This window comes from Mrakia frigida, assembly GCF_051309035.1.
Source record: "Mrakia frigida strain ATCC 22029 unplaced genomic scaffold BDY24scaffold_10, whole genome shotgun sequence".
NCBI classification, from domain to species: domain Eukaryota; kingdom Fungi; phylum Basidiomycota; class Tremellomycetes; order Cystofilobasidiales; family Mrakiaceae; genus Mrakia; species Mrakia frigida.
The window spans coordinates 129,104-150,028 of NW_027481271.1; the positions used below are offsets into that span (position 1 = coordinate 129,104).

The 20,925-nt window shown below is 54.7% G+C and overlaps 9 protein-coding genes across 9 annotated transcripts; 6 read left to right on the plus strand and 3 right to left on the minus strand.

Moving 5' to 3' along the window:
• Positions 1 to 25: 25 nt before the first annotated feature.
• On the plus strand, positions 26 to 3,199 carry BDY24DRAFT_339077 (S9 family peptidase; the record flags this gene model as incomplete). Its single annotated transcript, XM_076637354.1, has 11 exons — positions 26 to 683; positions 788 to 1,044; positions 1,110 to 1,176; positions 1,252 to 1,610; positions 1,687 to 1,780; positions 1,936 to 2,004; positions 2,085 to 2,346; positions 2,465 to 2,492; positions 2,591 to 2,687; positions 2,757 to 2,910; positions 3,055 to 3,199. 11 exons carry the CDS (start codon positions 26 to 28, stop codon positions 3,197 to 3,199), a joined length of 2,190 nt encoding a protein of 729 aa, XP_076497883.1.
• A 180-nt stretch (positions 3,200 to 3,379) lies between these two features.
• MED4 (Med4p) lies at positions 3,380 to 4,372 on the minus strand (the record flags this gene model as incomplete). The annotated part of the gene is made up of 4 exons (XM_076643243.1): positions 3,380 to 3,516; positions 3,622 to 3,758; positions 3,838 to 3,904; positions 3,973 to 4,372. 4 exons carry the CDS (start codon positions 4,370 to 4,372, stop codon positions 3,380 to 3,382), a joined length of 741 nt encoding a protein of 246 aa, XP_076497884.1.
• Positions 4,373 to 4,822: 450 nt separating this feature from the next.
• RPC53 (DNA-directed RNA polymerase III subunit C53) lies at positions 4,823 to 6,604 on the plus strand. Its single transcript, XM_076639798.1, has 4 exons — positions 4,823 to 5,363; positions 5,488 to 5,735; positions 5,824 to 6,153; positions 6,269 to 6,604. The coding sequence occupies exons 1-4, from the start codon at positions 5,129 to 5,131 to the stop codon at positions 6,503 to 6,505; spliced, it is 1,050 nt and encodes a 349-aa protein (XP_076497885.1). The 5' UTR covers positions 4,823 to 5,128; the 3' UTR covers positions 6,506 to 6,604.
• Positions 6,605 to 6,732: 128 nt separating this feature from the next.
• BDY24DRAFT_384349 (eukaryotic translation initiation factor 4E) lies at positions 6,733 to 8,370 on the plus strand. Its single transcript, XM_076639799.1, has 6 exons — positions 6,733 to 7,093; positions 7,355 to 7,579; positions 7,658 to 7,772; positions 7,863 to 7,933; positions 8,041 to 8,106; positions 8,244 to 8,370. The coding sequence occupies exons 1-6, from the start codon at positions 6,945 to 6,947 to the stop codon at positions 8,359 to 8,361; spliced, it is 744 nt and encodes a 247-aa protein (XP_076497886.1). The 5' UTR covers positions 6,733 to 6,944; the 3' UTR covers positions 8,362 to 8,370.
• Positions 8,371 to 9,900, minus strand: BDY24DRAFT_384352 (succinate:quinone oxidoreductase subunit C). The gene is made up of 6 exons (XM_076639800.1): positions 9,772 to 9,900; positions 9,634 to 9,664; positions 9,352 to 9,560; positions 9,196 to 9,279; positions 8,985 to 9,089; positions 8,371 to 8,862 (listed from the first exon to the last, which is right to left on the minus strand). The coding sequence occupies exons 1-6, from the start codon at positions 9,827 to 9,829 to the stop codon at positions 8,774 to 8,776; spliced, it is 576 nt and encodes a 191-aa protein (XP_076497887.1). The 5' UTR covers positions 9,830 to 9,900; the 3' UTR covers positions 8,371 to 8,773.
• Positions 9,901 to 10,164: 264 nt separating this feature from the next.
• BDY24DRAFT_406510 (uncharacterized protein) lies at positions 10,165 to 12,457 on the plus strand (the record flags this gene model as incomplete). The annotated part of the gene is made up of 10 exons (XM_076642713.1): positions 10,165 to 10,323; positions 10,461 to 10,492; positions 10,599 to 10,718; positions 10,792 to 10,884; positions 10,984 to 11,044; positions 11,147 to 11,474; positions 11,588 to 11,677; positions 11,962 to 12,010; positions 12,101 to 12,171; positions 12,240 to 12,457. 10 exons carry the CDS (start codon positions 10,165 to 10,167, stop codon positions 12,455 to 12,457), a joined length of 1,221 nt encoding a protein of 406 aa, XP_076497888.1.
• A 1,024-nt stretch (positions 12,458 to 13,481) lies between these two features.
• Positions 13,482 to 17,300, plus strand: BDY24DRAFT_339012 (BRO1-like domain-containing protein; the record flags this gene model as incomplete). The annotated part of the gene is made up of 7 exons (XM_076637352.1): positions 13,482 to 13,662; positions 13,799 to 13,880; positions 13,988 to 14,432; positions 14,517 to 15,323; positions 15,431 to 15,823; positions 15,922 to 16,220; positions 16,349 to 17,300. The coding sequence occupies 7 exons, from the start codon at positions 13,482 to 13,484 to the stop codon at positions 17,298 to 17,300; spliced, it is 3,159 nt and encodes a 1,052-aa protein (XP_076497889.1).
• Positions 17,301 to 18,986: 1,686 nt separating this feature from the next.
• On the minus strand, positions 18,987 to 19,848 carry BDY24DRAFT_384358 (uncharacterized protein). The gene has a single exon (XM_076639801.1). It carries the CDS (start codon positions 19,839 to 19,841, stop codon positions 19,317 to 19,319), a length of 525 nt encoding a protein of 174 aa, XP_076497890.1. The 5' UTR covers positions 19,842 to 19,848; the 3' UTR covers positions 18,987 to 19,316.
• Positions 19,846 to 20,723, plus strand: BDY24DRAFT_384359 (uncharacterized protein). The gene is made up of 3 exons (XM_076639802.1): positions 19,846 to 20,071; positions 20,253 to 20,460; positions 20,563 to 20,723. The coding sequence occupies exons 1-2, from the start codon at positions 19,881 to 19,883 to the stop codon at positions 20,377 to 20,379; spliced, it is 318 nt and encodes a 105-aa protein (XP_076497891.1). The 5' UTR covers positions 19,846 to 19,880; the 3' UTR covers positions 20,380 to 20,460; positions 20,563 to 20,723.
• The last annotated feature ends 202 nt before the right edge of the window (positions 20,724 to 20,925 follow it).

Consider the following 20,925-nt stretch of genomic DNA (forward strand, 5'->3'; position numbering starts at 1 on the left):
CTCCCAACTACCAGCATCGAAAGATATGAGGCTATCTCAGATCTCCTCCTCTCTACTTCTCATCCTAGCTCTCGGAGCTCAGGCCAAACAGGAATCCTTTGAGGTCAAAGGAGGACCTTCGATCTTCACCCCTCACGACCTCGTCCATCTCCCTCAACTCTCCTCCTCCCAGCCTTCCCCTGATGGATCTCATCTTCTCTCCTCCGTCTCCACACAAGCAGGGTCGATTCTCTACCTCTCCTCTCTCGCATTGAACTCTACCTCGGATCCCATCCCCGTCACCAACTCCTCCTCTTCCTTCCTCTGGCTCTCGGCCTCGTCCTTCGCCTACCTCGACTCCAAAACCAACTCCCTCCTTGTCGTCACAGTCATCTCCCCAACTATCCTCTCCTCCCCTAAAACCCTCGTCACCTTCCCAGTACCCGTAGGAGATCTCAAGTACCACTCTGACTCTACAACCCTCGCTTTCACGGCCGACGTCTGGGAGGACGGGGATCTCTCCTCTGTCGTCGAGCAGGACGAGATCTACGAGAACCGAGGAGACGAGGGACAGGTCTTCGATTCGCTTTTCGTGAGACACTGGGATACCTGGAGAGGGAAGAAGAGCAGTCAGATCTTCCTTCTTCAGCTTCAAAAGTCCGGCGAAGTCTTCAAAGCGAGCCCTTCGTTTCAAAACCCCTTGAGTGCGTTTCGACTCTTCTCGCGTGCTTGAACGCGTCCTTCGATGATCTATGTTTGCTTCGAACAAACTGACGTTTTGATTTTCTTCACTGTATCTCGCCTCTAGACTCCACGAACCTCGCTTCTCCCTCTCCCGATGCCCTCTCCGACTTCGACCTGTCCTCGTCGCACCTCGTCGTTTCGGCCAAAGATCCCAAAGTGAATCCTGCTTGGCACACTCGAAAAGGTATCTACCTTTTGGGACGACATGGAGGAGTCCAGACTCTTACTTCTGGAACTCGAGGAGCGACCTCATCACCCAAGATCTCGCCGGACGGAAACCAGATCGTTTGGCTCTCGATGAACGAGGACGGATACGAGGCTGTAAGTTCCATCAGTATCTCTCGTACGGAGTCGAGATGGGGGCTGATTGAACCTCATGCCTTCAGGACAAGAACGACATCATCCTCTACGACATCGCATCGGGATCGAAGCACGTCCTCGCAAAGCACTGGGGTTCGTCGCGTCTCCCTTTTCTCCTCCCTTCTTCCTTTCCTCGCTGACGCTTTCTCTCGTCTTCCAACACTACAGATCGAAGTCCCAGTAGTGTCTCCTGGTTCCCCAACTCCTCCCACCTTCTCCTCACCACTCCTCATCTTGCGAGAGAGGTCCTCTTCACCCTCCCAGTCTCTTCCAAGAACCCTTCCTCCCGAATCCACCCAACTCTCCTCTACTCCAACCACTCTTCCGGATCCCCCCACATCCTTCCTTCCTCGTCATCGTCGCTCAAAGGAAAGACGGCTTCCACTATCGTCTTCTCTCGCTCCTCCCTTACCGAAGCGCCGGAGACGTACCTTCTCGAGGAGAAGGACGGAGAGGTCGAGGTCGAACGAGTGACTCGATTCACTGAGAAGGGACTGAAGGGAAAGGATCTTCATCCAGGAGAAGAGGTAAGCCGCGTTTCGACAGTCACTGTCTTCGATCTTCTCCTTTTCTGACGACGCCTGTCTCTCGCTCTGTTTTCAGTTCTGGTTCGAGGGCTCTGAGGGAGCGACAATTCAAGGGTGGGCGGTTCTACCTCCTGGGTTCAAGAAGGGAGAGAAGAAGAAGTGGCCAATGGGTGAGTCTTTGAAACGAGGTGGATTGAGAAGAGAAAGGGGACGTAGATGCGAGGGAGACGCGACGGCGAGGAGTTGGGCCAACTCGAAGGCTCGAAGATGTCGTTTTTCTCACCGGTTCAGCGCTAATCATGGTATGCATCTCCGATTTCAAAAGCCTTCCTCATCCACGGAGGTCCTCAAGGAGCCTGGGAAGACTCGTGGTCCGCTCGATGGAACCCAAACGGTTCGTTCCATCTCACCTCGCTTCTTCTCTTCCTTTCTTCGCCCTCGTTCCTACTCAACTTTTATTCCTTTCTTCGTCAGTTTTCGCTCAGCAAGGCTACGTCGTTATCGCCATCAACCCTCACGGCTCAACCTCCTTCGGTCAGAAGCTCACAGATGGAATTCAATCGAACTGGGGTTCTCGACCGATCCAGGACCTTCTCGCTGGACTGCAGCACGCTCTCAAGATTTACCCAGAGATCGACGACGAGAGGCTTGCTGCTTTGGGTGCCAGTTGGGGAGGATACGCGGTCAACTGGCTCAACGGACACAACGACGCATTCGGTTTTAAGGCTTTCGTCTGGTGAGTTTCGACCCTCACCTCTGTTCCCCCCCCCCCCCCCCCCCCCCCCCCCCCCCCCCCCCCCCCCCCCCCCCCCCAAGGATGGTTCAATCGACTTCCTATCTTACTCTACACACAGCCACGATGGAATCTTCTCGACTTTGGACGTAAGTCGACCTTGGTTCTCGTCTCTCGCTCGCACGCGTCCCTCCCGCTCTCCTTCTCTCTATCTCGAGCTGACCACCCTCGCTCTTCGTCCACCCAGGCTTTCTACTCGACCGACGAACTATACTTCATCGAACGTGAATTCGGATCTTCCGTTCCCTGGGAGAACCGAGCGCTGTATGAGAAATGGAATCCCGGTCCGTCTACTCCCTTGTCACCTCTCTCTCTCTCTGTCTTCCTTCCTCCTGACCCCTCTCTGTTCTTAGCCAACCACGTCGCCTCCTGGACGACCCCGCAGATGGTGATTCATGGCGGACGCGATTTCCGTCTTGGAGAGACGCACGGATTAGCTGCGTTCACAGCGCTTCAGAGGCAGGGAGTCCCCGCAAGGTTTTTGTACTTTGAGAAGGAGAATCACTGGTGCGTAGTCTCGCTTTGCTGCTGCGTTCTGTCTGAGGGTCGAGAGAGGGGTCGATGAGACGACGAGATGACGAGACGAAAAGAGCGAACGGAACTGACGCGTCTCGACCTTTCGTCTGGTTTTCGTCGTTCGCTTTCAAACAGGGTCCTGAACGGAGGAAACTCTCTTCGATGGCATCACGAGATCTTCAAGTGGCTCGATGAGTGGGTTGGAGAGGACGCGAAGGACGTTGCTACTGTTCGAGCGGAGAGGGAGGAGAGGGTCGCTTCGTTCCAGATTCAGAAGTAGGCTTCGCCTTTCTTCTGAGTGTATCTAGCGTTTTAAGAACTTAATCATAGTATGCGTAAGCTTGTGTTTGTGAGTGTCGTATCGTTTCGTTCGTAAAGATCGCGTCAAAGCAAAAGTAAGAGAAGAGAGAACGAGTCGAATCGGCTGTTCCTCCTCCCTTCCAACCGTCTACTCTCCTCTCTAATCGTCGTCCAGGTCCGAGTTGAGGTCCAGGTCGAAAACCTTGGTGTTGGCTTGAGGTCGGGAAGGAGCGAGAGGGTGATGAGCGTCGAAGAGGGAGGTTCGAGCCACGCCGTTCGATTGAGATGGGTCGTCGGCTGGAGAGCGAGAACGAACGCGAAGAAGTAAGCCCGGAAGTCAGCGCAGATTTTGGGAGACGTCCTCTCAGGAGCGAAGAGTAGTGTGAGAGCTTTAGGACGAACTGTTGGTGACCTCCTTCGTCTCTCCGACGGTTCCGAGGGCGCCTCCTCCCATGTTAAGCTTCCCGCTTCGAAGGACGTATTCCGAGGGGAAGGGAGGGAAGAAGGAGGACGGTGGTTGACGGGAGGGATCGAAAGAGCTGAATGTTCGAAGTAACAGGACGGGAAGGGGTGAGATTCAGGATCCAAAGGGAGGGAGAGGGAGGGACGAGAACGAACGGAGGAGCTGAAGTGTAGGCTGAAAGGGAGGAAGCGAAGGAGAGCAGGGTTTCTGGGTTCGTTGGATCTGATGTAAGAGAAGGTGAAGATCAGTATCAGCTCGTGAACTCTGTGAGTAGGACGAGCCAGACTCACTGTTCTCAGCAATCTCTATCGACCTCACGCCCTCCCTCGCGTCCTTGACCACCATCTCCAGACTCCTCCTCCCTTCCTCCAAGACTAGCAACGCGCTCCTAACCTGACTCTCCACCTCTATCGTCTCTCTCTTGAGTTGTTCCATCCTCTTCCACCTCTGTTGATGCTTCCTAGCCCGTTCCATCAACACTGCGAGCTCTTCATCCAGTCGAGCGAGGTCGGTGAAGATCTGAGTGACAGTGTGCTTGGACGACGAGACTCCTCCTCCTGAAGCCGCGTTCGAGATGGCAGCAAACAGTAAAGGAAGGAGTGCCGTCTGTTTTGATATGTTTGCTGAAAGAGCTGTTTGGATTGGGACGGACAAGGAAGGAAGAAGGGAGGAGGAGGAGGAGGAGGCCATGTTGAGTGTTCGAGGTCAACCTTCGAATTCTCCTTCCTTCCTCCCTTCTCTCCCCCACCCAGAACAACGCCCAAAACGAGCAAAAGCATGTCGGGCTCTCCTCCACCACCCTCTCAGCCCGAAGCTTCTTCTTCTACTCCCGACATCAAACCTCGAATTGGGACTCTAGGAGGAGGAACTCCCTCAGGAGAAGCAAGCGGCTCGACTCCCGTCGTAATGGGATCCACCCTTCGAAGGAACGAGAACCCTCCAGCAAAACCAAAACTGCTGTTCAAACCTACAGTTCCAGTTCGAAGGAAGAAGGAGGAGTGAGTTCTTGCATCCTCGAGTTTCCCCAACGTCTCTACGAGCTCGAACGAAGCGAGCTCCTTCCTCCGTTCAGTTTTGGTTCGAGCTGACTCCTTTCTCCTCCTTCCTTTTCCTCCACCCTTGCTCTCGAATCGAATCTAGGCCCGTCGCCGTTCCCATCCCACCAGCAGGAGGCTACCGAGGTTCAGAACGAGGGAGAGGCCGAGGTCGAGGTGAACGAGGTCGAGGGAGAGGAGCTGGACGAGGGAGGGGAGGACCTCGAGTCGAGGATCCTATGGGAGGGATGGTTGCGAGTGGACCGTTCGCTCAAGGGCCCAGTAACAGTGGGTCCATCTATAGTTCTACTCCTCTTCTCCATCTTCCCCTTCTGACCTCGTTCTCGCTTGATCCTTGGTCTTAGTCGGAAAGCGAAGCAACATCGTCCGAGCTGGACCTGGACCCTCTTCGATGGGAGGTGGAGCGACCGTCAGACTTCCCGAGGATCGAAAGGTCGACATGGACGATGGAGAACAGTACTCGGATCAGGAGGGAGGGATTGAGATTGTCGATATGGCGGATATGGAGACACTGGACATCATGGCTCCGAGGGGACTGCCGAAGGAGAAGGAGGCTGTCGAGAGGAAGAAGAAGACGAAGAAGAAGATCGTCAAGAAGTCGGAGAGCTCGGACGAGGAGGATTTCGGTATGTACTCAGACTCCAAATGAACTGGATCTGCGAAGGTCGAAGGAGATGAGCTCTTCGTTCGCTCGAACTGACCTTTCGTTCTTTCTCCTTCGTGTCCTGCTTCCTTCGCGTCCTGCTTCAGTCAAACCCGAACCCGACGACGACGCTACTCCCTCTTCCGTTCACAACTCGCCAGCTGCTGGAGCTCAGAAGAAGCTTCGACCCAAGATCAAGCCCAAGACTCAGCGACATCTCGCTCCCGATGGAGAAGTCAGCTCGGAAGAGGACGTCGCTCTCGACTTGAATCAGGCCGTCGACGTCGACGAGAGCGAGGACGAGGAGATCTCACCGGATATCCGAGGAGACTTCATCGGATGGGACGGAAAGGAGGTGAGCTCATCGTCCCTGTAGACTTTCTCAAACTCATAGCACACGCCGACTGACTCTTCGGTCTTTTCTTCGCGTCGTTTTCGAACAGGTCCCTCCCAACCAACTCTACTTCTTCCAATTCCCTCGACAATTCCCTACCTTCCTCCCCATCCCCGACGTCGAAGACGACGATGACGACGGCATGGACGTCGACGGTGCTGCTTCCTCCTCCTCGTCCAAGAAGAACGTCTCGTTCGCTTCTGACACCAAACCCGGCTCGTCGTCGTCGGCGAAGGAACCCTCGGTCAAGAAGGAGGATAGCAAGGCTGGGATCCTCTCCAAGAAACCCCCTCCTCCTCCTGAAGGACAGATCGGAACGTTGCTCGTGATGAAGAGTGGGAAGGTCAAGATGAGACTCGGGAAGGACATCTACCTCGACGTGAGTCGCTTTCTACTCTCATCGCGTCTCTGCGACGTCTCGTGCTTTCCCTCTTCCTTTCCTTCTCGTCGAATCATCTCGACTGACTCTCCTTTCTTTCCCTCTGCTGCTTCAGGTCTCGGCTGGATCCCAACTCGACTTCCTTCAACACTTCGTCCACATCGACTCGACACGAACCAAACGGGCCACTCCCATCGCCAAAGCTACTCGAAGGTTCATCGTCACTCCCGACGTCGACAACCTCCTCGATCTCCTCCTCACGGGAGACGAGCTTCCCGCGAAGGAGGAACCGGCGAAGGAGGAGCACGAAGGGTTGCAGGCGATGATGGACGTGGATGAGGACGACGATTGATGAGGTGTTGCGAACGAGATAGATCATGCCCCCGTTTCCCTGTTTACTTTCGCGTAGCTTTTATTTTCGTTAGCTCTCTTTGATGACCTTCTCACTGTACTGCTCCTTTCAGCGAGAGAGCGAAGTCGGCACCTCGAGATAAGGTCGATGTCTCTCCTTGACCTCTCGACTTTGAAAACTCGAAAAGTAAAAGTTAGCTTTCGTCGACCTCTCCTTCCCTCCCTGCCTTCCAACTCTCACCCCTTCCACCTTTCTACATCTCCACTTTCGTATCCATCGACGCACCGTCAGCCCCTTCAAGCTCCATCAACCTCAAATCTACCAATCTCGCACCTCAACCAGCTTTCAAAACCTCCCTTCAACCCGAGCTTTCCTTCCCTTCCTTCACCTTCACCTTCAACCTCCCTTCAGCTTCCCTCCCTCCTCCTCCTCCCTCAAAATGGCCTCCACCACTACCTCTCGACCGAACGGAAGTGCTTCCAAGCCTCCTTATGCTGGCAAGCGAACTCTCTCCTTGTCAATGAGTGCTGCTGAGACTCTCGCTCTCCAGAAGGAAGGAGGAGCGAACGTCCATCCTCTCAGGTTGAGGTCAGTCCTGAGCTCTGTTTCTTTACTTCTTGAAGCTGCTGCTGCACCTCGAGAGCTTTGGCCAAGCTCGCAGATCTCTACTCAGAGCTCTCTGCGACGCGTTGGGTCGACTTTGGAGGCAAACGAGCCAAAGCTCAACAAACTCCCCAAAACTGACCTTTGCTCTCTTCCCTCCTTCTCCTTCCCTCCTCCCTCCCTTCCTCGACCCTCCCTCGCTCCTCCTCATCTCTCACTCAACCATCGTTCCCTCCTCACCCCCAGCTGGCTCTTCTGGTTCGTCCACCGAGCTCCCGGCGCCAAAGTCGCCTCAGCCTCCCAGTACGAGGACTCGATCAAAAAGATCGGTGGCTTCGCCTCCGTCGAATCTCTATGGACCGTCTACTCGCACATCCTGCCCCCTTCCCAACTGCCGGCAGTAACGGATATCTTGCTGTTCTCGTCGGCTTTGAGGTTGCCTGTTTGGGAGGAGTGTCCTCATGGAGCGAAGTGAGTCGTCGCGAGCTCCCCTTCGTTCCTTCCTTCGAACAACGAAGCTCGAGCTGACCTTCGTCTTCGGTTTGATAGGTTCACTTTGAGGATCCGGAAGGGGATCTCGGATAGGATCTGGGAGGATTTGGTCCTGGCTGCTACGGGAGATCAGTTTGAGGAGTCGGACAGCGTGATTGGGGTTGTGCTTTCGGTGCGTCTCCCTCTCTCTTCTCTCTCGTCCTTCCCTGGCTCGTTCGACGCGAAGCTGAACTTGTTCTCTCTCGTTGTGCTCGACTCTCAGGTTCGTGCTCAGGAGGATGTGATCAGCGTTTGGACTGAGAAGGCCGCGAGCGATGGGGGTGCGAAGTTGAAGTGCGTTTCTCGTTCCTCCCTCTTTCCTCCTCCTCGTCTCGACTCGTCTTCCTCAGCTGACAAGCTCTTTCTTTCTCCTTTTGTTCTTGTTTTTCCCCGTGTTACAGGGAGACCATCTTCCGTCTGCTCAACCTCCCTTCGCAGACCGCTGGGGAGTACAAGCTCAACTCGGAGTGAGTCCCCTTCCCGCCCTCCTTCTCCCCGTCTGCCTCCTTCACCACCCCCCATCTCGTCACCTCTCCTCCGTTCGCTCGAAGCTCCGAAATTGACTCCTTCCTTCGTTCTCGCTTTCGTTCCTTGTCTGAATCAGCCTCCTTCAAACGACGACCACCCTCTCCCGACCCCTTTCAGAACGAGGTCAGAGCAGAGGAAATAACAACAGCAACAACGGAGGAGGAGGAGGAGGGGACGTTTCGAGAGATCTCTAATAATGCACTACTTTTTTCTTCTTGTCCCTCTACCGTTTCGCCGTTGAGAGCGAATCGAGAGTTGAAGACGACGCGCGAGAGAACGAACGAGAGCTCAACACTTTTCGAGTTCCCTTCCCTCTCCCTTTCCTCCCGAGATCAAGCTTTCTTCTTGTCGTTCCCTCCTATGACTTTGAGAAAAGAGACGCGCCCAAACGAGTAGAGGACGACGACGCGAAAGAGAACCTAGACCGACCCAGAGAGCTCACGCTTTCCGATTCCCTTCTCCATCTTCAGCGTCGAGCAAAAAAAAAGGCATCACACCCCATCACACTCCACTACAGCGACGCACACTAGACTATTTCTCGCCCCTCTCTCTCTCCCTCAACCGAAGAGAACCAAACCAAAACCGACGAACGAACGCTTCCCCTTTTTAGAGGAAAGCGACCATCAACGCCGAGGTGAGGAAGGACGATCCGACGACGGCCCATCCTCCCCAGGTGACCTCCTTGACGGAGAGGACTGGCGACGAACGAGGACCAGAAAAAGGGCGTCAGCGAGGAGACGAGAGAAACGGCGACGGTGCGAAGGCTCGAGGAACAAGCATGTGAAGGGGGAACGCAAGGTGGGAAAGAGAGACTCACGAAGTCCAACATCCCAGAGCAAATGCCTGACTCCGTTGAAGCAGTGGAACACGAACGGCCAGCAGAAGACGAACTTGGTGGTCGTTTTGAACCAGACGGGGAGTTCTACAACCCAACCAACCAACGAAAAGAAAAAGAAAGGGAAGGTGAGTTTCGAGAGGTCGGAACTCTTCGGGAGCGATTTCAAGGAACAAGAAGGAGGAGGACTCACGTCCGAAGAACTCAACGAGGTGAGCAGAATCGAGGTAGGAGAAGGAAGGGTGGAAGAGGAAGGTGATGGCTCCGGCGTACATGACTGTGATACAACAACGAAAGAGAGGTCAGGATCGAAAGGAAGGGAAAGGAAGGAGAAAGGAGAAGGACGCACCAACGCTAAGTCCGACTCCAGTGACTCGATGAGCGATGGAAGCGAGCCAGGTGATCTGAGGTTGGTAGATGGTGAAGTGAGGGGAGGAAGGTCGCTTGGCTCGTTGGGTGTTGAGGAAGGTCGTGTTCTGGGGGACGGTGAGGTGCTTGACCGGAGGGGAGGGAACCGTCGAGGAGGAGGAAGGGCGAGGAGGAGTGGTGATGAGGGTTCTGGAAACGCCAAAAGGGAACAATAAATTAGCTTGATATATAGAGAAGGAGTAGAGATGGAGTATAGGCTCACCGGAAAGCGACGGCGGAGAAGGCAGGGAGACCTAGAAGAAGAGAAAGGAAGGGAGAAGGGTCAGCTTTGGGATTGGGTTGAGCTCTCTTTCTTTCGATCCAGTTGTTACAGATTGGAGCAAAGAGAGGATAGACTCACGAGACCTGACGAGTCCCGTCGTGAAGGTGGATCGTCCAACGAGAGAGACGGCGAACATCGTGAAGGAGAAGGAGGGAGGAGAAGAAGGGAAGGAGGGTGAGAGCGAGAGAGAAGGGAGGAGTCGACGTTGGGATTCAAACGAGGCGCGCGCCCAATCAGGCTGCTCCCCTTCCCCCCCTCCAGGAAACCAACCCTAAGCTTTCGAAAAAAAAGACCCCTTTCAAAACTCGAGTTCTTCTCTTCTTTCCCTCTTACCCTCACCTTCTCTTCTCTTCTCTCTCAAAAACTCACTCACTCCCCCCACTCGGCTTCTTGCTGTTTCCTTGTGGTCACTGTCAAACAGCACATCCTCTTCCCCTTCCTATCTCACTACTCAGGTCTCTCTCAGAAACGATGTCTTCTTCCCTCGTCGATGCTAAGATTGACTCAAAGTCGGTCGAGGCGGAAGGACTTCCAGAGCTGCCTTCCTCCTCCTCTTTCAAAGGGGAGGAGAACAAGATCTCTAGAACTCCCATCGACTATAGTTCAGTCAAGGCTTTCAGGACGACCTTGGTTCGTACGATTTTCTTCTTCTCCGGGACGGAACGAGCGATGGCAGGGAGGGCAAAAAAACTGGCGCTGACCTCTCCCTTCTCCCCCTCCCCCTCCCTCCCTTTCTTCTTCTTCCCATTTCCTTCCCTCACTCTCAGGCGACACGATTGAAGACAACCTTTACGCGACGGTGAGTCCATCCTTTCAATCTTTTCAGTCCTCTTGAGCTCGGAGGGAGGACGGTTTTCGCCCTCGAGCCAAAAGCTGATCTCCTCCCCTCCCTCCCTCCGATTCAGATTCATCTACTGCCTCATCGCCGGTCAAGTCATCTCCTGGTGCATCACCGGTACCAACACTCTCACCACCTCGCTCGTCAACAACGGGTTCAACGCTCCTACCACTCAGTCCTTCTTTACGTGAGCAAAAGCAAACTTCTCTCCTTCCCCTCGTCCGATTTCGACGTCCTGACCTTCGTTGTTGTTTGTTCAGCTACTTCGCTCTCTTTATCGTCTACACTCCCTACACCATCTACCGATATGGGTTCAAAGGATGGGGTCAGCTGCTCTACAAGGATGGGTGGAAGTGAGTCTTTTTCTCCTCGTCGCTTCGTTTCGCTTTCGTCGTTCTTCCTTTCTTTGCCTAAGACTTGACTGACCTTTGCTTCGCTCGGTTCGTCCTCAGATACGCCTTCCTCGCCGCCTGCGATGTCGAAGGAAACTTCCTCGTCGTTAAAGCCTACCAGGTTCGTTCTTTTCTTCCTTCCTTCACTCTTCTCTTCTCGTTGTCGTCCGACTTCTCGCTCACCTCTCCCCTCCCTCTTTCTCTCTCACCCCAATCTCCTCAGTACACCAACCTCCTCTCCTGCATGCTCCTCAACGCCTGGGCCATCCCCTCGTGCATGTTCTTCAGCTGGCTCCTCATGAAGGTCAAGTTCCGCTGGACCCAGATCGCAGGGATCTTCGTCTGCATCTGTGGGCTTGGACTCCTCGTCGCTTCGGACAACCTCACGGGGAAGGATTGGGAGGCCTCGGTCATGTGGAAGGGAGACGTCTACATGATCGCTGGAGCGACGCTGTACGGGTTCACGAACGCGTGTGAGGAGTTTTTGGTCAGGAAGAGACCGCTTTACGAGGTGGTGGGGCAGTTGGGGATGTGGGGGGTGGTGGTGAATGGTGAGTGGATAAGTCTTGGTTGGGTTTCGGCTGGGAGGTGGGGAATTTAGGCAGTCGGGAGGTCCGAAGTGAGAGAGAGGCTGACCTTCCTTTTCCATCTCGTTCTCGCTCAGGTATCCAATCCTCCGCTCTCGAGCACAACACCTGGTTCGAGATTACGTGGAACGGACCCGTCGCGGGTTTCCTGGTCGCGTACACGGCTTGTGAGTGTTGGTTTCATTTCGTTTCGACTCCGACGGCGCGTCGCGTCGCCCTCCCTCCCTCCCCGCGCCTCCCCGGGTGTTCCCAATTCCAAGTGATGCTACAAAAAAAACACAAAACTGATTTAATGAAGCGTACGCAGTGTCAAAACTGTTATGATCGTGAATGTAAACATGTCTGATGGAATCTGCACAACCCCGCACTTCTTCCTCGCCGCCTCGTCTCCCGTTTTCGAATCGATTACTGATTCCGCTCTCCCTTTCTTTCTTCCCGATCCCTACCACAGGCATGTTCATCCTCTACACCTTGGCTCCTCTCGTCTATAGGTCGTCGTCGTACGTCTCGTCTCTCCTTCGTCGTCCTTCGTCGCGTCGTCGAACTTTCCGACTGACTTCTTCTTGCCTTCCTCCTTCTCACCTCTTCAGGAGCGTCTTCTACAACCTCTCCATCCTCACTTCCAACTTCTTCGGATTGCTCATCGGAATCGCTCTCTTCGGTGAGTCTACAAACTCATCCTTTCGAACGCTTCGAACGATTGACTGACTCTCCGCTTCCCTTCCTCAGGCTACACCCCCTACTGGCTCTACTTTGTCGCCTTCGTCGTCATCATCGTCGGCCTGATTGGCTACTTCTGGTTCACTCCTCCCGAGGAGGAGGCTGCCATCGACGTGACTCGACCCGTCTACGTCAACCAAGTCGAGTCCGAGAGCTCGGAGCACATCGCTGGACTCGCCATCGGAGACCTCGTCAAGAGTCAACAGCAGCGTGAGACTGCTGTTTAGACACGCTTCCGCTTTCCTTTTCCTTTCTCTACACGTTTTTGGGTTCTTGCTTCGCTTTCGTTTCTTTTTGCTTTTGTGCTTCCTCTCTCGTTCTAGATTTTTCGCTTGCTTATACTAGTTAGCTTACCTGTACCGCTCTCTCTCTCTCCTAACGATCTTAATCTTGCATTCCATACACGACCTAGGCGTTTCCCGTTTTTCTTCGAGAGGCAAGGCAGGAGACGACGGGAGCAACTCAATTCCCTCTCGAGCTCGAGACTTCCACCAAACCATCACTCACCCGTTCCCTGTCCTTCTTTCCTTCTTAGCTATCTAGAGCAGGATCACCCTCTCCCCTCCCACTCTTCTTCTCTGCTGCTCGTAACCTCTCGCTCACTCGATTTTGCTCTCTTTCTCCCTCTCTCTCGCCTCCCTCGCCTCAGCCCTTCGACTGCTCGTCTCCTCCCGAGCTCAGGTTTGATAGGAGATTCAGACTCGAGTCTTTTTCTTCTCTTCGTACTAGCTTCGGCACTATGCTTTCCTTCTTTCGTCGCGTCGTCTCGCTTTCTGTCGTTTCTCGTTTGGCTTTGCTGTCACCCCTTTTTCCTCGTTGTCGCTCGCTGTAGTTTTGGTCTGTAGATCTCTACCGATGACAGATTACGAGACATGCTTCTCTTCTTCATATCTATATACCGTTTTCCTCCTTCGTTTTCTGGACTTCGAAGGCAGGGGGAGGCACCCACCCAATCGAGGAGATGGACGCGTCGTCGACCTTGCTCGTCGTCCCTCAGCTTGTCAACTTCTGCCCTGGTGAGCTCACCTCGTCCGTACCTGACCTTCATCTTTCCTACAATGAACCCTCTACCCTGGAGAGGTTTTTCATCGCAACTTTTCTTCAATCTTCAGAGGTCGAGCACTGCGGGCTGGAGATCAGTCGAGCTCTCCAGAGCTCCTTCCCTCCCTCTCCTTCACCCAACACCCACCCGTCCCCACTTTTCTTTTCCCGGACCCATCTCCTCTTCAACACTTTCTCTCTTCTTCCCGGATGCAGTCCCCTACCATCGCCATCCCTCGGAAGCAGACCGCCGACGCAGATTGGGCTTCTCCCCTTCGCCAGACGATCGCTTCCTCGTACGGCGAGAACCCCGATTCCTACGCGGAGGAGTGCGCTAGCTTGCAGAGAGCGAGACAGGATGCTGTGAGAGGAGCTGGGAGTGATCTTACTGGTGAGTTTCTGAAGTGTGCCGAGAATTCTAGTAGGGACGGGGAGGAGATGAGAAGGGAGAGAGATGGACGCTGACCTCGCCGCTTCCCTCCTTCTCCTTCGTTTCCCCTCGTTTGCTCGTTCGTTCGTTGTTGTAGGACGAGATCTTCTGTTCAAGTACTTTGGTCAACTGGAACTTCTCGAGTTGAGATTCCCAGATATCAAGGTTCCTTTCCCATGGTGAGTTTCCCTCTCATCTTTCTCCACTCTCGCTTCCCTCCTTCCAGCTCACCGCTCCTCCCTTCTCGAGCTGACACTTTCCTTTCTTTCTTTCTTTCTTCTTACAGGAACGACGCCTTCACCAACAAACTCACCACCCAAACCTCCCTCGCCTTTGAAAAAGCCGCCGTCATCTTCCAAATCGCCTCTACGCTCTCGTCCCTCTCGCAAACGCAACATCGCTCCTCTCCCGAGGGACTCAAACGAGCGTACAACTTTGCTCGTTCCTCGGCAGGCATGCTCGTCTACATCAACGAAAACTTCCTTCACGCTCCGTCGACGGATCTGTCCAAGGAGGTCGTCAAGTTCCTCGTGGGGATCATGATCGCTCAGGCTCAGGAGATCTTTACGGAGAAGGTCGCAGAGGAGGGGAAGGGCAAGAAGGGAGGGAACGGAGGGATGGTGGCGAGACTGGCGGCGCAGACGGCGTTCTTGTATACGACGTTGGGGGAGGAGGTGAAGGAATTCTTTGGGAAAGGGATTATTGATAGGAATTGGGTCTCGTTGTTGAACGTGAGCTCGCCGTTTCTTCCCTCCGTCTCCTCCCCTTCGATGTGCTCACCTCTCTCCTCCTTCTCTTCCCTCTCTGCCCCTCAGATCAAAGAGAAATACTTCCGCTCCCTCTCCCAGTACCACCGTTCCGTCTCGGACGACTCCAACTCCAAGCACGGCGACGCTCTCGTCCGCCTCGGCCTCGCCGAACTCACCGCTCGAGAAGCCCACCGTCTCTCCACCACGTTCGCCTCCTCCTTCGCCTCCACGACCTCCCCTACCCTGCCCTCCGACTCGGCCACCTCCCTCGTAGAACTCACCAAACTCCACCTCGCCCTCGTCGCCGAAAGGAAACTCACAGCCACCAGAGACAACGACCTCATCTACCACGCCATCCTTCCAACCGAAGCTTCCCTGCCCGTCATCGAGAAACTCGAAGCTGCCACGCCCGTACCGATCCAGGAAACCTACTCGGGTCCCGAAGTAGCGAAACTCATCGGACCGGACATCTTTGCGAGGCTGGTGCCGCTGAGCGTGCACGAGAGCGCGAGCGTGTACTCGGAGGAGAAGGCAAAGTTGTGCAGAGGGGAGGTGGAGAAGAGTGAGCTGTCGGAAGGGGAGGCGAGGGCGAGTTTGGAGTACATGGGACTGCCGAGTGGGTTGAACAAGTTTAGGAGTTTGTTGAGAGGAGGAGGAGGGATTGGAGGAGGGGTGGGAGGGTTGGACGCGTTGGCGATTCCGGGGAGGGAGGCGATGAGTTGGTCCGAGGAGGTTCAGGAGGATGAGGAGAGGGGGGAGGGGTTGGAAAGATTGATGGGGAGGTTGGAGGAAGGGAGGGGGAAGGTTGGGGAGGAGCTCGAGTGGATTCAGGGGCAGTTGGATACAGAGTCGAGGGAGTGTGAAGGGATGAGGGTGAGTTTGGGACGCGTCTCAATCCTCTCTTTTCATCACGAGTTCCGAGACTGACCTGTTTCTGCTCCTTTCCTTCGCTTCGTTCGTTCGTCTTCTCTTGGATTCAGGCGAAGTACCAAAACAACTGGACCCAACCTCCTTCCGCCTCGCAAACCAAATCCCAACGAGAAGACCTCCGCTCTCAACGAACCTCTCTCCAATCCGCCTCCCAATCGGACGCTCGCATCCTCTCCCTCTACCACTCCATCGGTCCTGCCCTCGACGTCCTCCGAACGACCGACAACCTGGGGAAAGCGTTCGCCGAAGCTGTTGCTGAATCGGAAGGCGCGTCGTCGTCGAAGGCGGTGAACCTGCTGGATCTGGACGTGGCGAGCGAGGAGAGGGGAGAGAAGGATCTGGAGGAGGTGAAGACGCTCGTGGGGGATATTGAGGAGAGGCTGGGGAGGTTGTCGAGGTTGAAGAGGGAGAGGGAGGCGAGTTTGAAGGATCTGAAGGAGTTGGTGAGTTCGAGGGACGCGTTCCCTTCCTTTCTCCTTTCGTCTGTCGCCTTTCTTTGCTCGAGATCTTTGGCTGACCGTCTCCTCTCCCTTCTCTGCAGATCCAAACGGACGACGTCTCGCAACAGCTCCTCCTCAACCGTCGAAGCGGAAGCGTCGACACCCTCTTCGCCACCGAGCTCGAGAAGTTCCGTCCCTTCCAGAACCGCCTTCAGACGGCCATCGATCACGAGAAGTCGACGCTTCAGGAGCTCACGGATCTGCTCGAGAGGTTGACGGAGCAGAAGGGGGCGAAGGAGACGCAGGCGAAGTGGGAGGGAGCGGAGAGGAGGATCAAGGAGTTGAACGGGAGGCTGGGGAAGGCGATTGTGGATTATCAGGAGGTTAAGACGTCGTTGAGGTGAGTTTTTGCGTTTCCATAGAGTCCCTGGGTCCTTTGAGCGACGACCGTTTGCTCGGTCTTCGAGACGCTCGACGAAACCTTTTCTGACGCTTCGTTCCTTGCCTTCGCTTCTTTTTTCCTACCAGACGAGGTCTCTCCTTCTACGAGCAGCTCCAAACGATGACGGACTCCCTTCGACACAGCGTCAAGAGCTTCGTGACGACTCGAACCGAGGAGAGGAATCGACTCGCGTCTCAAGCCGAGAGGAGCAACCAGTCGTCTCGAGGAGCTTCCTCTCCTCCTCCGCCTCGTCCTCCTCAGTCGTCTCTCGAGACTCAGTTCTCCTCGATGGGAATGGGAGGAGGTCAACCTTCGCCTTACTCGGATTGGCGCTCGTCAGCTGGACCCACCTCTCCTCCTCCTCCAACCTCTCCCTCGACCTACACTCCTTACTCGTCCCCACCACCACCACCGTCGATCTCGTCTTACTCGAGTCCTCCACCTCCCGCTCCGTCGAACCCTTGGGATTTCGGATCCATGGCCTCCTCACCGGCGTTCCAAACTCAACCTTCTCCCTCGCCTTCGACCTACCCTTCCCAAGCTCCTCCTCCTCCTCCTCCACAAGCATCGTCGTCGCCTTGGGCTCAACCACCACCGCCACCAGCAGCTGCTCAGAGACAACCCTCCTTCCCTCCACCTCCTCCTCAGCAGCATCAGCACGCTCCCTCGCCCTACTCGTCGTCCTCGTACGGATCCAACCCCTACCCCACCTCTCCTCCCCCTCCTCCTCAACAGCAATCCGCCTATCAACCCTACCCTCCGCCTCCACCTCCACCTTCTTCCTCCTCCTCGTCGTCGGCCTACTCGTCCTACTCAGCTCCTCCTCCTCCTCCTCCTCAGCCCTATCGACAAGGATCCATCCCTCCTCCTCCACCTCCTCCTCAGTCGTCCTCCTTCTACCCACCACCACCTCCTCCTCCTGCCGCAGGAGCCTACGGTGGATACGGAGCTCCTCCTCCACCTCCTCAGCAGCAGCAGCCTTATGGAGCAGCTTATTCTTCGTACCAAGGAGGTCAGCAGAAGCCGTACGGGAGGTAAAGGGAGAGAGGATCGAGGAGGACGCGCGGTGGAGGAGTTTGGCTTTGGACTCTCTTTCTTTTCTTGATGACGTTTTCTTGCTTGCATTGTGTCTCTACTAGAGAGTCTCTTGAGATCGTGCAGCAAACGAGAAGAAAAGAAACCAGAGCAGCCTCGTCCTTTCGAAAAAGATCGACCCGACGCGTCGAGCAAACCAATCTTTCTCTCGGCAGCTGTATCGATTCACGAGAGGTTCTTCCGACCTGCCGGCCGCCAGATAGCTTTAAATATTTACACTCACTTGGAAGATCACTGCAGAAAGTCGGAGCATGAATTTTCACAGAGGTCAAAAGGAAGAGACGGGGGTGGTCGTTCAGCAGGCGCGATTGGGACAGCGGTCACCGTGTGAGAAACTCGGGAAAAGGCCCCCTTACGCTAGTAGTAAGGCTAAGGTGATCTCATCAAACCCAGACATACTAACTTTGTATGACTCCCCACGGAACTCGAGCTGGCTTGAAGCTTCCGCAACTTCCTTTTTGGGGGGGGGCTACTCTTACTTCCTGACAGCCTGAAAGGAGGGAAGAGAAAAGGTCGAAGAATCGAGGAGGAGAGAGGGACCAGACTTGATCGAGCGAGAAGATGGCGGGTCGATTTGGATTCAGAAGATCGACGCGTGCGTTCTTTCTCTCCCAACCCCGCTCGCTTCTTCCTTGGATCTTCCGACGTTCGTCTGTCAGGCTTTAATCCAGCCCATTTTGTAATCGAAAACCTACTCTAAGACAGATCAGACAGACCCAGCCAGGTAAAGGGGCTTTACCTCTTTTTCGGATCTCGTGAGTGGGCGTCGAGCGCCTGCGAAGAAGATCCTTTTGCTCCCCTTTGCTCAGTGATTCGGTCGCTCGAAAAAGCAACACGAAGAACGTTGAAACATCTAGATCGCGGAACGAGAATAAGGTGGCAGAAGAGAGCCTCGAAGAAATTGTTCCACGACGATTTCACGACGAGACGGGACGGGACACGACGAGCGAACGAGCGACGATTTAGCTCTTCGTTCCACAGATACGAGCTCGACAGACTACAGAAACTTCGTCCGCTCGCATCTCTTACCAAGCTTCTTACTCCATTGAGTGAGAAACGTAGAAGGAAGGCGCAGGATTCGCGAGAGAGAGCACAACGAACTGCCTAAAGCATAACACCACACCGACTCCTCGAGAAAGGCCCCCTTACGGTGTTCCGTAAGCGCAGCTGATCTGATCAAACCCAGACGTACTTACTTTGTATGACTCCCCCTCGAAGCACGAGCTGGTCTTGATTGCTCTTCGACGTTTTTTTTTTTTTTTGTCCTCTTCGTTATTCCCTGCATGTTCGTGGCCTGATATGCTTGTAGAAGGGAGAAGACAAGAGTCGAACCGGAGCAGCGCAAGGGGCGACGGAGGCGGGTGGGAGGCCGACCAAGGAGGAAAGATGGCGGGTCGGACGAGACTGAAAAGAGTTCGACGCGTCTGTTGTTTTTCCATCAAGTTTCGTCCCCTTCGTCCCCTTCCCACGACGAACCAAGGACTAGAGAAGCTCGTCTCGCTCGACCTGCCCGAGCTCCACCTACTACCTCGCCACCCTATAAGCAACCCGATGGAAACAATGAGGGAATAAAAGAACCTGCGAAGCTCTGAGCCTTCTCGTTCTTCTTCCCTTTCCGAGCAAGAACCCTTTTGCGCTGAACGCGCATTTTATTGCAAAGACTGGAAAGGAGGAGCAAGGCAAACGGTCCAAGAAGGAAAGATACGAAAGCGAAAAAAAAAACGAAAGCAGGCAAGGGCAAAGGGCAGTAAACGAAAGAAGAGTCAAGTTCGAGAAGGAGGCGACGCGAAGAGGATCAGAGGAGGGACGAAACGTGGAGTGGAGTGGAGGGTGGGTGGAAAAAGCTAGAGGGCGGGAGTACAGCGAGAGAGAGAAAGCGAGTCGAGACGAGTCCGAGAAAACGAAAAGAGAGAGAGAGAAAGCGGGAACCCAAAAAGAAAAGAGAGAGGAAAAGACCATCTAGCACGCCCTCGCCGAAAACAACTGCAACCCCTCCAACGCCTCCCTCTCCTCGTCCGCCATCTCCCCGAAATCTCCTTCGTCGTCCTCGAAGTCGTCGAAGGTAGGTTGGGGAGGAGTGATGAGTTCGTCGTCTTCGTCCGAAAGGTCCGCGTCGTTGTCGTTGTAAGAGGAAGGGTAGGAGAGAGAGAAGTTGGAGTCGTCGTCGAAGAAGGAGAGGGCAGGTTTGGTGGTAGGTGTGCGAAGGGAGGAGGATCGAGGAGAGGTCAGGGTGGAGGTGGTGGAGGAGGACGAAGAGTAGACGAGGGAAGGGAGGGAGGTTGGCGAAGTCGACGACGAAGCAGAAGAGAACGAGAAATCCATCTCTTCCTCCTCGCTATCGAACCCTTCCTCGTCGGTATCCGACCCAACTTCAACAATCTCGACCCTAGCCTTCTCCTCCTCCGTCCTCCTCCTCATCAACGCGTCGTACCCACTCTCCCTCTCCTCGTCCGCCAAACTCATCTCCTGATCCCACCCTTCCATCTCCTCATCCTCGTCCTCATCCTCGTCGTCCGCGTGCATATGGTTGGCCATCCTCTCGTACTCCTCCTCCTCCAACCTTCGCTCAAGCTCAGCGAGATCCTCGGCGGTGTTGATGGTGTTGAGGAGAAGGACGGATTTGTGCAAAGTGGGGACGTCCGAGCGAGGAGAGGAGGTGTGGATCGTCCTCAACTTCGCTTGGGCGAGGAAGAGGAGGCGGGGGATTTGAGTAGCTACGAGAGAGGAAGGAAGGAACAGAGGAGAGAAGGAAAGGGTTAGTCAATGGGGCAATTTTGCGTTGGGGTCGGATCCAAAGAAGAAGAGAACGGGAGGAACAGGCGACTTCCTCGGTCCTCCTCCTCCCCTCCCTTTCTTCCTTCCTCCCTCTACAGAAAAGGAACATGAAAATCTCACCGATGTACGACATATCGTTATGGTTCTTGCTGGTGTTGTTGATCTTCTGGTTTGGGTAGGAAGAGGTAGGCATCTTTGTGGAGGAAGGGGAGTTGTTGGCTACGAAGGTGGTGGGGGGTTGTTTTGAAAGCGTGGTTCTGGTAGAGAGCTGGTGGTGCGACGGATCATAACGGGGAGTAGTACGAGTAGAGGAGGGGGGAGAGAGGGTCTGAGCAAGGGAAGAGAAGGGAAAGAAGGAAGGACTGTCAGCCCAAAGTGGTCCCTTCGACGAAGGCGGAGGGAGGAAAGAGAAGGTGGGAATCGAACTCACTTGATGCTGCACTGAAATGGCTGTTGTTCTGGGGTTGAAGGGTTTCTACTGGGTTGACGGAAGATTTAGCACATGGTTGAAGGTTGTCTTGAAAGGGTTCGTGGTGGTTTGGAGGGAAAGCGAGGGAAGGGGAGGACCGGGCGATTCGAGTCACTTTGGAGGGAAGGCGTTTGATCGTGCTTGGTTGGGAAGCCGTCTTTTCGCGTCTTTTTCAGTGTTCGAACGAAAGCCTGTCCGCCGAGATCTCTCCGAGAAGGTTTTCATGCTGGATCCGAGGTAGAGACCAGCTCTTTTTATAACAGCAAAGCTGTTCTCAAGGAGAGAAAAGTCGACGTCCCTCTCGCTTCGGTCGGCTCCGTCGAG

What these genes read in the sequence shown, in the direction of transcription:
- RPC53 (XM_076639798.1), top strand. Translation starts at nt 5,129, where the DNA reads ATGGGAGGTGGAGCGACCGTCAGACTTCCCGAGGATCGAAAGGTCGAC. An exon ending in CTCGGACGAGGAGGATTTCG is followed by an intron (nt 5,364 to 5,487) that starts GTATGTACTCAG and finishes GTCCTGCTTCAG; the next exon opens with TCAAACCCGAACCCGACGAC. An exon ending in TCGGATGGGACGGAAAGGAG is followed by an intron (nt 5,736 to 5,823) that starts GTGAGCTCATCG and finishes GTTTTCGAACAG; the next exon opens with GTCCCTCCCAACCAACTCTA.
- BDY24DRAFT_384349 (XM_076639799.1), top strand. Translation starts at nt 6,945, where the DNA reads ATGGCCTCCACCACTACCTCTCGACCGAACGGAAGTGCTTCCAAGCCT. An exon ending in GTCCATCCTCTCAGGTTGAG is followed by an intron (nt 7,094 to 7,354) that starts GTCAGTCCTGAG and finishes CCTCACCCCCAG; the next exon opens with CTGGCTCTTCTGGTTCGTCC. An exon ending in TGATTGGGGTTGTGCTTTCG is followed by an intron (nt 7,773 to 7,862) that starts GTGCGTCTCCCT and finishes CTCGACTCTCAG; the next exon opens with GTTCGTGCTCAGGAGGATGT.
- BDY24DRAFT_384352 (XM_076639800.1), bottom strand. Translation starts at nt 9,829, where the DNA reads ATGTTCGCCGTCTCTCTCGTTGGACGATCCACCTTCACGACGGGACTC. An exon ending in TTCTCCGCCGTCGCTTTCCG is followed by an intron (nt 9,561 to 9,633) that starts GTGAGCCTATAC and finishes TGGCGTTTCCAG; the next exon opens with AACCCTCATCACCACTCCTC. An exon ending in GCTCTGGGATGTTGGACTTC is followed by an intron (nt 8,863 to 8,984) that starts GTGAGTCTCTCT and finishes GTTCGTCGCCAG; the next exon opens with TCCTCTCCGTCAAGGAGGTC.
- BDY24DRAFT_384358 (XM_076639801.1), bottom strand. Translation starts at nt 19,841, where the DNA reads ATGGAAGGGTGGGATCAGGAGATGAGTTTGGCGGACGAGGAGAGGGAG.
- BDY24DRAFT_384359 (XM_076639802.1), top strand. Translation starts at nt 19,881, where the DNA reads ATGGTTGGCCATCCTCTCGTACTCCTCCTCCTCCAACCTTCGCTCAAG. An exon ending in GAGGCGGGGGATTTGAGTAG is followed by an intron (nt 20,072 to 20,252) that starts CTACGAGAGAGG and finishes TGAAAATCTCAC; the next exon opens with CGATGTACGACATATCGTTA.